The sequence below is a fragment of the Theropithecus gelada genome, chromosome 10 (assembly GCF_003255815.1).
Source record: "Theropithecus gelada isolate Dixy chromosome 10, Tgel_1.0, whole genome shotgun sequence".
Taxonomy (NCBI): domain Eukaryota; kingdom Metazoa; phylum Chordata; class Mammalia; order Primates; family Cercopithecidae; genus Theropithecus; species Theropithecus gelada.
In genome coordinates, this window is record NC_037678.1 from 41,342,120 (window position 1) to 41,358,881 (window position 16,762).

The 16,762-nt window shown below is 53.3% G+C and overlaps 1 protein-coding gene across 1 annotated transcript in view; it reads right to left on the reverse strand.

Annotated features, from left to right (window-relative positions):
* CDH4 (cadherin 4) overlaps positions 1-16,429 on the reverse strand; it is a 676,597-nt gene extending 660,168 nt beyond the window's left edge. The window contains exons 1-2 of the mRNA XM_025399162.1: positions 16,294-16,429; positions 13,895-14,006 (exon numbers count right to left, since the gene is read on the reverse strand). Of these exons, the coding sequence (XP_025254947.1) occupies positions 13,895-14,006; positions 16,294-16,350 (169 nt within the window). The 5' untranslated portion in view covers positions 16,351-16,429. The remainder of the gene's footprint in view (positions 1-13,894; positions 14,007-16,293) is intronic.
* Between the last annotated feature and the right edge of the window lie 333 nt (positions 16,430-16,762).

Sequence of the window (16,762 nt, forward strand, 5' to 3'; positions counted from 1 at the left end):
TGGAGGTCCAGTCACGTGTTGGGAACACGGAGTTGCTGTCTGAGCGTCTCCTTGCCGGGAGCCTCTGGAGCCTGGGGTTGGGAGAGCAACTCACCTTTCCCAGGTATCAGTGGCCAGGCAGGTCACTTCACAGGGACTCGAAGAGGAGGACAAGAGCAGGAGGGCAGCTCTGACAGGGCTGGGGTCTGCTTGGCGGAGCAGGGCCTGATGTGTTTACATTAATAACTAATTATAATTAATTAATAACTAATTATAACTAATAAATAAGAGCAAGCCAGCAAGCCTTGGTGTTTCCAGAGCCTGGTGCCTCAATACACATGGACCACGGATCACCCTGCTGGGTCTTCAAGGCCCTCATGAGATGGACCTGGCATCTCCCTCCTATGAGGTGGGAAAGGTCGCACAGGTCACAAAATGGTCCAGTGTCACAGAGCTGATGGTTGAGGACTAGAAACGTGGACTCTCCAGGCAACAGGGTGTACTAGGTCTCCATAGGGGGCTGGTTCCAAGGTGATACAGAGGACAGGACTCTGAAGGCTGACCCCCCTCAATCCTGGCTCCTCCAGGGCCACTAAGGGAGCGGCAGTGCCAAACTGTCCTATGTCAGCACCCCAGCTCTGTGAAAGGAGGGTTCGTAACATGCCTCCTGTCTAGAGTGGCCGTGCAGATGAACCCAGCTGGCACAGTGCAGCACGCAGCATGGGGAGGGCTCCATCAGTGGACCAGACCAACAGACAGTGGTGCCGTTAACCCCTCAAGTGGGGCTGAGCCCCAGGACCACCGCAGGGCTTTTCATGGGATTCTGACACTCACCCAAGGTGTCTGCACAACACAGCTCATCACATTTACAGGATTCAGGAGCCAAACACCAGTGGCTGTCCCTACCAACAAATCAGCCAGAGCCTTGGTAACATCCCATTGTCTTAGTCCATTGGTGTGGCTATAAAGGAATACTTGAGGCTGAGTAAGTGATACAGAAAAGAGGTTTATTTGGCTCATGGTTCTACAGGCTGTACCAGAAGCATGGCACGTATCTGCTTCAGAGGACGCCTCAGGAGACTTTCGCTCATGGCAGAAGGCAAAGGAGAGCCCACGTGTTGAGATCACATGGCGAGAATGGAAGCAAGAGCAATGAGAGGGAGGTGCCAGGCTCTTTCTATAAGGATGACCTCTCCCAGGAACTAACAGAGTGGGAACTCACTCATTACCGCAAGGACAGCACCAAACCACTCGGGAACGCTCACCAGGCCCACCTCCAATGGCTGGGATCACATTTCAACACGAGATTTGGCAGGGACAAATACTCAAACCATAGCACCCACTGAAGAAAACAAGAAGACAGGAGAAAAGGTACATTCCTCTTTTAAGTTCTCACTGATGCAAGCCAACCCCAGCATCGGGAAAAAGCAATTCAGCCACTGACCTGTTGGCCTGGGCCTCCCTGTGCGCAGGCCCCGCTCGGCTCCCACTGCCTGGCTTTGCCTCCTGGTTCTGGCTGAGACGCTCCGAGACATAAGCAGGACAAGGTCAAGTGCAGCCAGAGGTGCCTTCTCCCCTCCTTGGCCTGGAGCCCCTCCTCGGGATCCGCGCAGGAGACGTGGATGGACCCAAGAGCTCTGGCATCCAGCTACATGCCACCCGCTGGGCTGGCCAGGCCCACTCCCATCCCAGGCACTGGCTCTCCAGCTGCCCAACCCAGAAAGAGAGACGGGAGGGCAGGCTGTGTGTCCCATAGCCACACATGTCGGAAGAAGACCCTTGGGGGTACAAAGAGCATTCCCCTGTCAACTGCAGGCCCAGACCCACACCTGCAAGAAGCCTGCTGCAACACAGGCTGCGAGAGTGACACGGATCAGCCTTGAAGCCAGGCTCAGCGGCTGCTTTCCTGAGCCGTGTGCGAACCCTCAGCCAGGCTGCAAACACACAGCTGCTGGAAACACGGGACAGGAGATTCCTGCAGCCAGAAAGAATATCTTTTTGCATTTCCACAGTCAAGCGGTTTTGGGGAGAGAAGAGGCGTGTTCCGTAAACACTGGAGAGTGCCCAGCTCCTCTCTGTGTCCCTCCACATCTCATCAGCAGAGGGAGCGTGCCTCCCCTCTCCGTCTCTGTTGAACGATCCATTCCCAAACGCAGACCTTTAGATTAACAAAATATTTACAATATATCTATGTGATATTATCTGAGCTATAATCCTTGTTAAGATTCCATTTGACAGAGGAAGATAATGGGCAGAGAACAAATGTTCCATATACATTTTAATTCCAATGAAACTGTTCTATGTCACGCTTTGCAATATAAAATACCCCATTACTACACTGAAGTGCCTCATTTGCCTTTCCGGTAGGATTGAAACACCCAGCATTGTTTGAAGCCGCCCACCTGAGCTGCACTTTGAGATGCTGGTTACATTTGGCAGATACCTTCCCAGATAACACGGTTTCTCTCCAGGGATGCAGCCCCTGGGGAATCCGAAGCTAAACATCCTCTAAGCCTGAAGCTCTGATGCTTTCCCAAAGATCGGATTCCCTGGGAGATGGAGAGAAACGGCAGAGTCCCAGGTCACAGCCCCAGAATTCCCAGCTCAGTGGGTGGATTTGTTCCCTGTGACTGCTGTAATAAATGACCATAAACTTGGTGGCTTCAGGTAACAGAAATGTATTCTTCTGCACTTCTGGAGGCTGGAAGTCTGAAATCCCGGTGTCGACAGGGCTGCCCTCTCTGCAGATTCTAGGGCAGTGTCCTTCCTTGACCTTCCCACGTTCCAGCGTCTCCAGGCCTTCCTGGACTTGTGGTTGCATTGCTCCAATCTCTGCCTGTGACTTCACAGGGCCTCCCCCTCCATGTCTGTGTCTTCTCTGTCTCTTGAAGACAGTTGTCCTTGGATTTAGGACCCAAGACAGTTGTCCTTGGATTTAGGACCCACTCAGGTAATCCAGGATGATCTCATCTAGAGATTCTGAAGTTGATTACATCTGCAAAGACCCTTTCTCCAAATAATGTTACATTTAGAGGCTCTGCGTGGAGGGATCCTTTGTGGGTCACTGGTGGCACCCTCCAGTAGGTCTGGGACAGGATCCAGCAGGCTGGCGAGTTTAGCAAGTACCCCCCAGGCAGGCAGTTCCTGGACCACAGTTGGTCATCTTACCCCTCTGCTTTGCACAGGGAAACTGAGGTCCAGAGAAGGAAGGGTCCTCATCTAATTCATCCCTCTCCGGACTCCCTGCCACATCTCTCTGCACCCTGTCAGGGGCTGCAGCCTGCGTTTCTCCTTGGACCTTCCTGGAAGTGGAAGTCTAGGACTTCATACGTAGCAAACTCAGACACCAACTTTCCTTCTTGCTTTTCTAGGCACATCAATATAGATGGCATCTCAACTCACATTTGGGTGGCCAGAACAAATGCAAAGCCGAAAATTTCAACATTTCTCCAATACAGACACACAAACCCAAGGGCACACTGCTGAAAAGACACCTGGAAGGCAAGCCTTTCTCCTCTGCCTTCTCCAGAGACAAAGAGAGCTAGGCGCTCCTTTGGGGAGAGACACAGGGTCCAATACCCACACCCTGGGAATGGAAATTCATTAAATCGTACTCCAAATGGAAAATGCACCCATTCCAGGAGCAAGCACACCGCTCAACACCTGGGGCTGTACCAGGGGCATCTTTCCTGGGCTGGGAAGCACCCAGACCCTCAAGGATCAGCTTCCTATTAGCAAGGCGTGAGCGGCACTCTGGGGCCCTGTGGATATTCATCTGTCGTGGAAGGCTTACCTTAATCCTCCCTAAATCCCCACATACTGTCAGCAAGAAAACACAGTGAATCCAAACGAGGAAGAGCGAGAAGGGTCCAGATTGGAAGCTGCTGTGGGCTTCCCAGGCAGTTCACCCTGCGGAGTCCCAAAGCAGCAGATCCCCACCTCAGGACCCACAAGGGACACTGCCCCTCTGAGTCCTAACTACAGCCACTGGGTAAGGCAGGTGGCAGGAGCTCCTGGAGCCAGGCAGGACCGGGTGAGAGCCAGTGGGCTGTGGCTAAGTACTGCAGCGTTCCTTCAGATTGACCCCCCTGACCCACAGCGCATGCCAGGTCACTCAGTGGCTCCATGCCTCAGTTTCCTCAACAGTGAAGTGGAGATGCCACCCCGAACCACTGAGGTCTGTGTAAGATTGCGAGGTCTGTGTAGGACTGAATGAAGGAAACACTGAGGTATGTGTGAGACTGAATGAAGGAACCACTGGAGTCTGTGTAAGATTGAATGAAGGAGCCACTGAGGTTCATGTAGGACTGAATGAAGGAACCACTGAGGTATGTGTAGAACTGAATGAAAGAGCCACCGAGGTATGTGTAAGATTGTGAGGTTCATGTAGGACTGAATGAAGGAACCACTCAGGTCCGTGTAAGATTGAAGGAAGGAACCATTGAGGTCTGTGTAAGACTGAATGAAGGAACCACTGAGCTAGGTGTAGGACTGAATGAAGGAACCCCTGGGGTCTGCAGGATTGAATGAAGGTCACCGCACAGTGTGGGATGCACAGCAAGTCCTCAGTGTGCGGAGGTCAGTGGGAAACTCCCACACACACCTGCTAGGCTCGCTCTGTCATCAGACATGCATGTGGTCAGCAGAATCACGGCTCCCCAGAGAGGTACCCATCCTAATCCTGGAGGCTGTGAGCCTGGGATCTTACAGTGGGGACTTGGCAGAGGTGACTGAATTAAGAATCTTGTGATGGGAGATTATCCTGGGTTACTCAGGGAGGCCCAAGGTAATCACAGGGATTCTTACAATGGAAGAGAAGGATGTAGAGAGAGGTGGACGTGACCAGTGACCCTCAATAACCCTGGAGGACGGCACAGAGATGCTTTGCGGCTGGCTCTGAAAACGGAGGAAGCGGCCAGGAGCCAAGGAGTGCAGAAGCCCGGAGAAACTGGGAGGCACAAGGACACGGATTCCCGCCTGGAGCCTCCAGAAGGAACCCGCCCTGCAGACACCTTGATTTCAGCACAGGGGCTGGAACTGGATTTCTGACCTTCAGAATCACAAGATAATAACTTTGTGTTGTTTAAGCTGCTACATTTGTGGGGATTTGTACTGCAATAAGAAAATAATACAATTTGTAATCTAAGTAAATTCCTCCTGGAAAAGGCAGTGTGGGAGATAAAAACATATAGACAAAGTCCCCTGCCCATACCGAGTGATCTGGGACGCGCCTTCTCACTACCTTAAGCTGCAGGTCTCATGAAAGCGTTAAATGAGAAGACACATTAGCACAAGGTAAGTTCCCCCAAACAGCAGCTCCTCCCCTCCTTCTCGGCCCCTGATGTGGGAGTTGCCAGGAAAATGGCCTCGGGGAGCACATACTGGGTCAAAGATAATTAAGTAGGGATTTTTGGTTTGGTTTGCTCTCTTTTGTTTAAGAACCAAAAGCAGACACCAGCCAGAGACAATACCGGAGGCCACCAGGAGAGGGCAGCCCAGAGCCCGGGCAAAAAGGCACCAAAATTCTGAGCCTTTTGACGAAAAACAAAGGATTTTGCCAGCCCAGCTTGCAAGACACCACAGTCCCACTCTGGGGACTGAAGGAGCCGGCAAATGCCATGAGGTTTTACAAGAATCCCACACTCGGGAGAACTTTATCGCCCTTGACGGAAAGAAGCTTCATTCGGCTTATGGTATTTTTTATAGTGGAATTCACTTGGAGGAAAAATTGCTTCTTCAAAAAGTCAGAATAATAGGACTTTTTGAAAAGATGAATGCTTGCTTGCTCTCTCTCTCTCTCAGTTCATGATTAGTCCTGGCATCTACTTAACCCAGCTTTCAAAGAAAAAAGAAAGGAAGGAAAGGAGGAAGGGAGGGAGGGAGAGAGCAAGGGAGAGAGGGTGGAAAGAAGGAAGGAAGGAAAGAAGGAAGGAAGGGAGGGAGGGAGGGAGGGAGGGAGGGAGCGAGCGAGCGAGGGAGGGAGGGAGGGGGGATGGAGGGGGGAAAGGAGGGGAAGGGAGGGAGAGGAAAGGAGGGAGAGAGGGAGGGAAAGAGGAAGGAGGCAGGGAAGGTGGGAAGGAGGAAAAAGCCCTTTCCTTAATTTTAATCCACCTCCATTTGCAACATAAGAGAAGTCACAAAATTTCCACATTTTTAAATTAGTATAATGGAGCACACAATACAGGTACATACACACCAAATACTCTTCCTTTGAACTTGATTAGGAATTTCATTGTGATTATTTTTAACGCTGCAGGGTAGAATTAGAAAAATCACTACTTTCGAAACAAAGAAGCCACAGGTCTTGGAAGCTTATACCAACCCAGTTGCCATGCAGTCCCAGAGTGGAAGTGACCCTGCGCACAGGAAGGTCACCCCTGGGGGCAAAGGGGTGCAAAGGGCCTTCACCGCAAGGGGGCTTGGCAGAAAAGGGGAACCCACGTGAACCTTGGAAAGCACCACATCTTCAGACTGTTTCAAGTTATAGCAAGCACCTTGCTCTCTCTAAGCTTAGAATAAGAGATCTCTGCAGACACCCAGGACCCTGATATGGGCAGAAAGGCCACGGCAGCCTCAGGACCAGCTCTCACGGCAGCTGCTCAAGAGAGGCTGTCAGGGAGCCCCGCCCCGGCTGGCCAGCTGCAAGGTTGTGGCACTTTCTCTCCATCTGTAACCGGCCTCACTAAGGCTCCCGGTGCCCCGTGTCACAATGTGAGTGTAGACAACGATGGATCCGTGCATAAACCCAGCTCAGATGGAATGTGCTCAGGGCTTCCAGGACCGGCCGGACTCTGATCTCAGTTCCATCTCTGCACGGCTTCCCCAGTGCTGGCGGAGTCTGAAATCCAAGTGAGAGCTCTGCTCTGGGACTGCTCGCTGCATGCTCCGAACTGAAAGCTCCCACTGGCATCGCAGAAGCCGCGGGCTCTTCTAATCCCAGGGCTGGTTTTGCAAACCCCCGGTGTCCGGAGTTTAGACCCACTTCAGTTGAGCCTTATACAGGAGCAACTGCAACCAAGCACTTCCCAACGCACTGAGGGCCTCTGTTTACTGCACATATCTGTGTGCCTGGTCACTGCTGGTTTTACGGCTGTGGCCCTGAACATCTGGGTCCGATCCTGTCTGCACGTGACAGCAGTGCTCTAAAACCATCTTCTTTAACATTAATTTGGAGATAGGAATGAGCTAAATGCCTAGGACTGCACAAAGAGGGAAAACAGAGCAAATCTCATACCCTTAGGCCAATCTCCAGAACTCACTGATCTTCAGTTACTGATCCATAAAATGGGAAGAATCTTACCTCCCTGGAAGGGCTTTTGTGAAGGTGAGAGGAGATACCATATACCAAGGGCCGGACAGAACATAATGTTATCATAACTTTATAATTCTGCAAAGCCTCATGCTCCCTCATCTGAAGACTCATTAAAACACATATTTCTCAAATGCAAAGCCGTAATCTTTAAGTCACAGCGTCAATGAGTTCACACATCCTCATTTCTGTAGCTGGTGCGTGCACTGCCTTCTGCAACAAAAGGGAGTCTGCTCAGTGGCAGTGAGCATAGAGAAGCAGTGGTTAGGAAGCTTGCAGGGTGGGAATCCTGATCCACTGACTTAGGAATCAAGCGATCTGGGGCAGGTGTGGCCGCCTCCTTGAGCCTAGATTTCTCATGGGTAGCAGCAGGGCCACTGACCACAGCTCCCTCTTGAGATGAAAGGCAGCGCCGTGAGAAGCAGCTGCACACAGGGGCACGCGACTGTGCAGAGCCCAGCAGGGCGGCAGCATTCTGCCTTGCTTTGTTTCTAACCAGGGCTACCAGGACCCTCTTTCAGCGTGAGATTTGGCCTGCAGACGACGCACCATGCAACGCTTTCTCTGCTTTATTCCTGGGCCGGTCCTACCTTTTATCTGATAGCCACCACTTTCTAAGGACAGGATATACACTTCCCTTTCTGAACCTCTTAATCCTGGGACCAGGCAAAACTATAATAGGGAAAAGCTGCTGGAAACCTCAAACAATAACAGCCCCGTGAAAAGGTAAGGACCACCCCCAGAGATGGCCAAAGAGATCCCATGGACTCCATCCTGGACTCTGCGTGCCCATTTTCAGGGATCCCTGAAGAGACCACCCACGGAGGCAGTGGACGTCTGGGTGCTCAGAAAGAAGCAGCCTTCTGACTTCGACAGCAAGAAAGTCCGGGCAAGCCACCAATGGGGTCTGAGTCCCACTCAGCCTTCACATAACTCTGCTTATCTATAGACACCAAGGTTCCCTAGAACCAGTGGACATTGTGACCAGAGGCAAAACCCCCAATACATAACTTCCTGGAAGAGGATCACTATGAGACCCAGCAAAGAGTTTACATTCTCTGGTAGGGGTTCAGATAGTCCTGATTTAATATATCTAAGGGTTCTTTCATCTCCTGGCCATAAGACAGTCTGGAGTAGTGACTGTTCGTTTATTCAACAGTTACCAAGTATTCATGACATGCTCTCTGCAATCCAGTGTGCTAGGTGCAGACGCCAATTCACAAAGGAGCAGAGGAGGGCCTTTAAAGCAAGAGCAAGTGGCCAAGGTCCAAGGAACACAGGAGGGTAGAGGGAGCCTAAAAACCCAGGCTCAGGACAGAGGTTGACTTTGGTAGTGTGCACAGCTTTCCCTACGTCAGGGAATGCACTTGGCTGCATGTGACAACAAAACCAAGCATGGTGTTTTGATCTTATTTTTCTCACCACTCAGGAGACAGTGAGTCCAGGGCTCTGCCATTGTTTGAGGATGACTTCTGGGAACCAATCTGTGTTCCACCATCCTCATAGTCACAAAATGGCTGCTTTACCTCAGCCATCACATCTGAGTTCCAGATAGGAAGAAGAAGTAAGAGCAAAGGGCAGAAGGCATGGCCAGCTCAGTTTGTTCCTTGTTACCAAGAATAAAAACAGCTTTCCCCAAAGTCTAACCTAATAGACTAACCTAATTAAATACCAGTGACCAGAAAGAAGCCACATTATCACCTTGGTGTAATGAGTCTAGAGGTGTATTAAACAGGGCACACTGTCAGCCAATGGACTAGCACAGATGAGGTTTGTTGGCGAGGGAGAGAGAGAGAGAATCAATCCTGGACAGGCAACTTCCAATGTCGAGTAATTCTAGGCATACATGGTTGGCTTATCATTAGTACCACTTATTTGAATATTCATAGCAGCTCCCTCTCTGCTGTGAGTTAACCAAAGCAACTCAGAAACACGAACAGTGTCAGTATTTTCTGATTCATTCATTACTTCATTTGACTAATACTGACTGCACAGCCACCATGGATATCCAGCATTAGGCCAGCGCTGGATATCCAGTACACAGGAAGACGGGCTGACATTCTTGCTGTGTATCTAGCATGCCTCTGCCCTGGAAGAGTTGCCTATCTATGCAGAGGTGGTTCAAACCAAACTGCATGGGCAAAGAGCCTATCTTCGACCTACTTGTAAAGACAAGATCATAGTACTTCTGGCCATGTAGTGTGGCAGAAATGGCAGATTCTTAGATATGGATTCCAGACACCTGCATCTGATCTCTCTTCAACCATGCCTCTGTCTGAACGCCTTTGTATGCAAATGAGTCGTTCACTCATTCAGCAATTCATTGTCTGTCGACTCTGCTTCGGGTATAGTGCTGGGCACTGGGGAAGGCCTACTCTGCATCCATCCCTCCTTCTTCCTTCCCAGAACAAAGCCCCAGTTCTGTTCTGAGATGAGCAATTTGGACACCTACCACGTGATGGATTCTAATGGATCTAAGACACACATGACAATGCACTTCTCTGCATTCCCAGAGCTCCACCCCCATCAGTTCAGCTAGGAGTGGCCTGTGACCTAGTCAATGACAACTTCTGCAGGGATTCTCAGAAAGTGTTTGTTTTCCTGGTACAGGGAAGAAATGCAGATGGTGCTACTATCTGCACCTTCTTCTGCTCTGAACTCAGAAGCAACGACTGGAACCACGGCAGCCAGTTTGCAGGGACGAGGCACTAAATGACACACTGAAGATGGCAGAATGGGAGAAGAGTATTAGGCAGGCACATGACCGTGTCCCTTGTCTGCTGCTCCAGCATGTGACCACCTATGTCTGCACTCATAGTTATGTAAGAAAAATTCACCCCCATTTATTTGAGATTATGTGAATTGGGTTTTATTCTGTTAGCCAAGAACATCCTGAAATGATATAAATAGAAAACAAGAATGACAGAGCTCTGGCTGGGGGCGGTGGCTCACGCCTGTAATCCCAGCACTTTGGGAGGCCAAGGCAGGCAGATCACGAGGTCAGGAGATGGAGACCACCCTGGCTAACACGTGAAACCCCGTGTCTACTAAAAATACAAAAAAAAGTTAGCCAGGCGTGGTGGCAGGTGCCTGTACTCTCAGCTACTCTGGAGGCTGAGGCAGGAGAATGGCATGAACCTGGGAGGCGGAGCTTGCAGTGAGCTGAGATGCGCCGCTGCACTCCAGCCTGGGAGACAGAGCGAGACTCTGTCTCCAAAAAAAAAGAATGGCAGAGCTCTTCCCCTCAGAAACCTGAGAGTTTAAGTAAGAGAGATGAATGGCCAGATAATGTAAGCTCTCCAATATAGAGGTAGAGGGTGGTAGAGGGTGTACAAGATGGTCCCTCTCCAATAAGGTGGTAGAGGGTGCACAAGATGGTCCTAAACGAATTGAGAAATGGGGAGAGGCAAGGCTTTGCTGAGGACATCATGTTAAGTCATTAGAAACAAGCTCCTCTTTCTATACTCTGTACGTGGTGTACCCATGTTAATATACTTTACTCTATACATAGTGTACCCACATTAATCTGATGATGCCAGGCTCCACCCCATCCCCAGTGAACAATGTTTCCACTCACCTGTTCCCGCTTCGTTCCAGGATGGAGGGGAGATACGACCCGGAGTCCTCAGTTCCCACTATGCTACCTAGGACTCTCCCGCCTGTCCGAGTTTTCTGCTATGAATCGGGTCTGGGTGTGCGCAGACTCCGCCCACCACGCGGGAGAGCAACGCAGGTCACGGTACCGGGCTGCAGCTTCCGGGCGGGCTGGCCATTAATTATTAACAAAGCAGAGAAAAAGACACCAGCTCAGCCATCACCCCAGACTAAACTACGGTTTAGAGAACACTGCATTTTAGCCTAAGGCAAACGGCTTCACCGTCCTATTTTAGATATGACCATGCATCAGTGATCAGGGCCATAAGTGAATTATCCTAAAAGCAAAACTGTAACATAAGAGTATATGCAATTGCATGCAAACACTCTCCAGAAAAAGCACAGACGGGACACAGGAGTGGCGTCTAGGAAGGCTCCCAACAGCAGCTAAGTCCTGCATTTCCATACTTCGCGGCTCCGCTTCTCAGAAGGTTCGTAATACATAGTATTTGCTACCCTATTGGGGAAAACTATTTTAAGCCTAATTAGCATGAAATTTTTAGAATGCAAATGCTTTTCATTTAGACATAAAACAAAATGCCACGACATTTCTTCCATCCATTTATCATAAACAAGTTAATTACTGTGTAACAAATCGCTCCTGCTGGAATCTGTATGTTTGGGGCTGCTGTGAGCTGACTCAGGCAAAGGGAAGGAGCCATGGAGCGGCCGCTAATAGCTCATGGCCTACTCAGAGGAACACGGCCACTCTGTGAAGCTTCACTCGTCAAATTAAGGTTAAGCTCTCTCCGCTGGAATAACTCAATTATAAGTAGTCATTATCTGTTTAACTTGATTCCTACCAGAATAACAGAAACACCACGCTTCCCGTCTCCTCTTCACACAGGCCTCCTCACCATGGTCTTGTAGTTTCAAAGTACTCTGCGTACAGAGAGATATGTCACTGTGCCCTGGTTTCAGGGCCTGTCAGCCTTAGCTCTTGCCTCCATATGTGCAAAATTATTTGTCAGATATAAAACATCTCTTTCTTCCTGAGACTCTACACCTTCAGAAGAATGAGTGGAGGAAAACAGTGAGAAGGGAACCCACACAGGCGCAGGAGAAGCAATGCGATTACAGCCCCTAGAGGAGGGGCAGAGAGGACCCAGCAAGCCCAGGTGCTCGGGAGATTCTCTGCAATTCTTCCCTGAACCAGCCCTGGGCTGGGCTGCACACGTAAGTCAATGGGCGCTTGGAAAATGAGTCCACACAATGTCTGAGCTGGTCCAGATTCACCCAGGGTCATGTGACTCTTGACCCCCCACGAGGCGAACACCACCTGGCCACAGGGGCCGGGCTGACACGCGGCCAGTGATCTAGGCTCTCCCACCACATCAATCAGGAGCACAGTGCAGTTTGGCCTGGACCACTGGGAGTGGAGATCCCCACACAACACACCATGAAAGGGAAGAGATGCTCGTGTGAAATCTCACGTCGCGTTGTAGGAAGTACGAGAATTTGTCATTCTCTTCTGTAGTAAGCAGTATTTATTAATAAAAAGAGAGGCATTTTTCTTAAGTGCCTGAGTAAAATTGGATACTCCAGGGTCTTAACATATTTGGCCACATAATCAGAGAGCTTAAGGATGCCAGTTTCAGCACAGCAGGACATGCACACAGCAGACTGCAGTCAGCGCCCCACGAGTTATAAGGGACCGTACAATGCACTGAGAGTGAAGGATCCTCCCCAGGCCTTCTCTAGGGGTTCACTGAGATTCTCAGTAAAGCAAACGATCCTGAAAATGGCCTACCCATTCCAACTCCGAAGTGACAAAAACAGCGCAATGAACAGAGCAGCTCTGGAAAACTCTTTACTATGTACGCCCTCTTAGATTGCACATCCATTCTGCTCCTAGGCCAACTGCCTAGAGATTTTTTATTCTTTTGATGATTAATGAGTCAATAGTATCACAGTTTAGATAACAAAAATAAGTCAGAGAACTTGGATTGGGTGCAAAATAAAAATCCTATCCACATAACCAGGAATCAACGAGGCACTCCAACAAGTTCTGTCTTGAAGGGCGAGGATCTGAAAAATCACTATAAGTGTGAGCGAGTTCACGCACACGCATGCACACACACACACACACACAGGAACCACTGTCAGTTCTGCAGGGAAAAGTTTACCTTCTCTGGGACACAAAACCGGTAGGGCAGTCAACAGTCCCGAATGCGGAAACTTAGCTTCGATCCTTTATCCAACATTCTTTTCCTCTATCGCTTTGAAACCAACTCAAAGGCTGCCACTTCCAGGAAACTGATGCAGAGAAGAAAGGCTCACAGCCAAGGTGCTCACGGCAGAACTGTGCAACCTCCGGGAAGGAAGAACTGATTTATGTTCCCTCCCATGCAAATATAAAGTTTAATTAGTTTGTCTTGAAAGGGAAACAGACCAATAAGCAGGATGATCTACTGTCATCTGAGTTTTGAAGCTGTCTCTGACTTTCCCATCACAAGTGTGGATATAATCCTGCAATTACGATAAAGCTAATTGGTAGTTCCCTCCTGCATGTGTGTTTTCGTGTTGTCAGTGGGGCAGTAATGAAAATGAATGCCACATTTGTGAACAGACCGTCTGTGGGCTTATTTACCGCATTTCCAACAACATCGTCTGCTTTATCATACATTTCAAAGCAGGGATAATTTAAGTCTCCAGAACTTCATACATAAAAATACTTGGTAAGAAAGTCTCTCTGCACACTATTTGGGTGATGTTACATCCGAATTACAGTTTGTTGCCCAGGAAATGATTCACTTCACTCAAAAATGACAGGGATTCTGAATCATTCACCTGTTATGCAAACGCCTTTCAGGTCAACCAATTTACACCTCCTGCACTTCACCGCCATCGTTTAGCACAAAGACGAGGCAAGCCTTGCCTCTCCCGTCTACAAGTTTCCCCAAGGAAAAGCATGGCAGCAATTCACTCCCACCCCTCCACGCCCCACCCTACCTTGAAGTAGCTTCTCCCCTTCTAGAATATTTTGGGAGATTAATGCCGTGTAGTCGTCTTCAGAGAACCCAGCCTTGCAGGTCTCTCTGGTTGTAAGATCCTCATTATGGGCCTGGGAACACAAAGGGGAGAGGGCAAAACAATAATAAGTTCACTGAAATTTAATCCAACCGACATTTATCCAGGGCCTGCTGTGCAAAAGGTCTCTGGCTAAGAGAGAAAGGCTGGCAGGCCACGGTCTCCACCCAGATGCCATATCCCCGTGTCTGCTCCTCTGCTCTCTGGGGACTTTAGGGAGCGCTCTAGAGGCTGTAGACCCCGAGCATCCTTCCCCAGCCCCACACACAGCAGGTGAGCTGTAGGGAATAAAGGACGGCCTGATGGCGAAGCCAGGCCGGCCAGGGCCTCATTGGCAGAGGAGATGCCTGAGGAATGTCCAAAAGGCAGAGAAAGAAGACTTCAGTCGCTGCTCCCAAAGCCACTAAGGGAAGGGAGGCCAAAGTGTGGGCGGCTCTGCAGACCATTCGCGTTGGGCCCAACGCTCCGCGCTCTTGGTAAGGCGGAGGCGGCAGCTTCTTGTCTCCTCTTCGGGTCACCGGGAGGGAGGAGAAAGAGGAGAGCAAGAAAGAAGATTCTCTAGGACTAGGTCCAGAGTGGGGCGGAGAAGGCAGCTCTGCGGGAGGCTGCCGGTGGCTGGGGTGGAGAAGGCGGTGGAGGCGCTTCCACCTTCTAGTCTTCAGCCCGCATTTTCACCCTCGGAGCCCCTATCTCCAGCCCAGGCAGGGAGACAGCTCCCCTGACTGACCGGAAAGGGGGTCTCCTCCTGTCCTCCGGAGCTCGCTCGCTCGCCTTTCCTGCTCAGTGGGGAAGTCTAGAGCCCGTGGCACAAGGCCAGGGAAGGATGGGGTGGGCGACAGGGCCATCTCCCAAGCTTCTAGGAGGGGGCGTGACAGGCAGGAGGAGGTGGTGGAGGGAGAGGCAGTGTGTGCAAGCGGGAAGCCAGCCCCGCTGCAGGAGCAGGAGCAGGAGCAGGAGCAGGAGCACAGCGGTGCTCGGCTCCCCGGCGAGCGCAGGAAGCCCCGGGCGCTGCCCGCACCTGGCAGTGGCGCCTCCCGCCCGCTGCCTCCTCCAGCCCTGCGTGCTGCTGTCGCCCGCCCATGCTTTGGCTCCTGAGGCCGCCCCCAGCCCGGAGCTCCAGGATTCCAGACGCCCACCCCGAGGAGGGCACCCCTCTGCCCCCAGCACCGAGGGAGGAGAGCTGGACGCAGGCTCATTCCTTACGAAAAGCTCTAAACCGCGGCTTTCCTTATCGGCCACGAAGCTCCAGATCGCACCCGCAGCCCGGTGGGAGGCTCAACTCGTCCAGGAAAGTTTCGACCGGCCCGGAGCGTGTGCCCAGCGCACCCCCCAGCGCCCCGCGGCCTCGGAGCGGGCCTCCCGCCGCTGGCACTTGTTTATTTCCGAGGTTGCAACAGCGCTGCCCGGGAGCAGGCAGCGAGGCCGATCGGCCACGAGAGGGGGTTCCTGCAACTCCCGCCGCCCCTCCGCCTCCGCCCAGGGGCGCCCCCGGAGCCGCCGCGCACTCTGGCCCCCGCGGGCCGCGCACCTCGCCAGGCGCAGAGCAAAGCCAGCGATTCGGTCCGCGGGGCTCTGCAGAGGAAACGGGAGACCCGCTCGCCCTCCCGGGGCGCCCTCCCGCGCCGCGCCCGCCTGGCGTCCGGCTTCCCGGCCCAAGCCCGGACCCGCTCCCAGCCCCCGGGGCCCCGCCGGACACGCGGGCTCCAGCCTCGCCGAGGGCTGAGGGGTGAGAGTGCCCCGCAGTCCTACCCCGCCGTCCACCCGCAGCGCCAGTCCCGCCGGCACCCAAAAAACTGAGCGGCGCTGCGCGGCGGACCCCCAGGCCTTGGGCAGGAGAGGTCGGGCAGGCGCCCCGCACTCCCGGATCCCCGGCCTGCAGCCGCCGGGCGCCTCACGCCTTCAGCCACGGCCGGGGCTGGGCTCGGCAACTCCCGCGGCGCGCGGCTCCAGGCGATGGAGGGCGCGCCGGCTCCGCCAGTGGGAAGCCTGCCCCGTGCAGGCAAGCCGAGCTCCGGGCAGCGGCTACGGGCTTTGGGCGGCCCAGGGGGGCTCGGCGGGTCCGGTGCAGGCGGAGCTCCCCGGGTCCTCCACCGAGCCCCACTCCCACCCCGCTCCGCCACTCCCCGCTGCCCAGGCGGCTTCCCGCTCCTGCCGACCGCAGGCAGCTTCGCGGAGCTCGGGCGCCGGGCTGGATGCAGCGGGGAGCGCGGCGGGGGAGCCCGGGAGAGCCTCGCCGGGTGTGTGCGCGCCCCGCGGGCTCCAGGGACGACCTCGCGCTGCCCGGGGCTTCCGAAAGGCAGGGGCGGGAGGCGGCAACTTACCCGGAGCGCCCCGGAGAGCGAGAGCAGCAGGAGGAGCACGCCGGCGCCCGCGGTCATCTTCCCCGCCGCCCGCCCGGTGCCCGGCACCGGGAGCCCGCTCCCTTCTGCCGCCACCGCCGCCGCCGAGACCACCGCCGCCGCTCCCCCGCGCCCGCCCGGAGCCTCCAGCCCCGCTGCGCCCGCCTCGCTTGCCGCCCCGGCTCCGGGAGCCAGGCCAAGTCCGGCCGGCGGCGCGTTCCCTCAGGCCGGTGCGTCCGCCGGCCTCGCAGCCGCCCGCGCCTCTGTTCCGCGCGCTCCGAGCTGCAGGTGAATCCGCGGCCGCCCCGCCGAGGCCCCGCCCCGCCGCCCGGCCCCTGCGCTCGCTCTGCCGACGCGGGCCTTAAAGGCGCAGCGCCCGCGCGCGCCCCCCGCGCCGCAGCAGCCCAGCCCAGCCCCGGCCCCCCTGGATGTCTGGAGCCGGGTTGCGGCC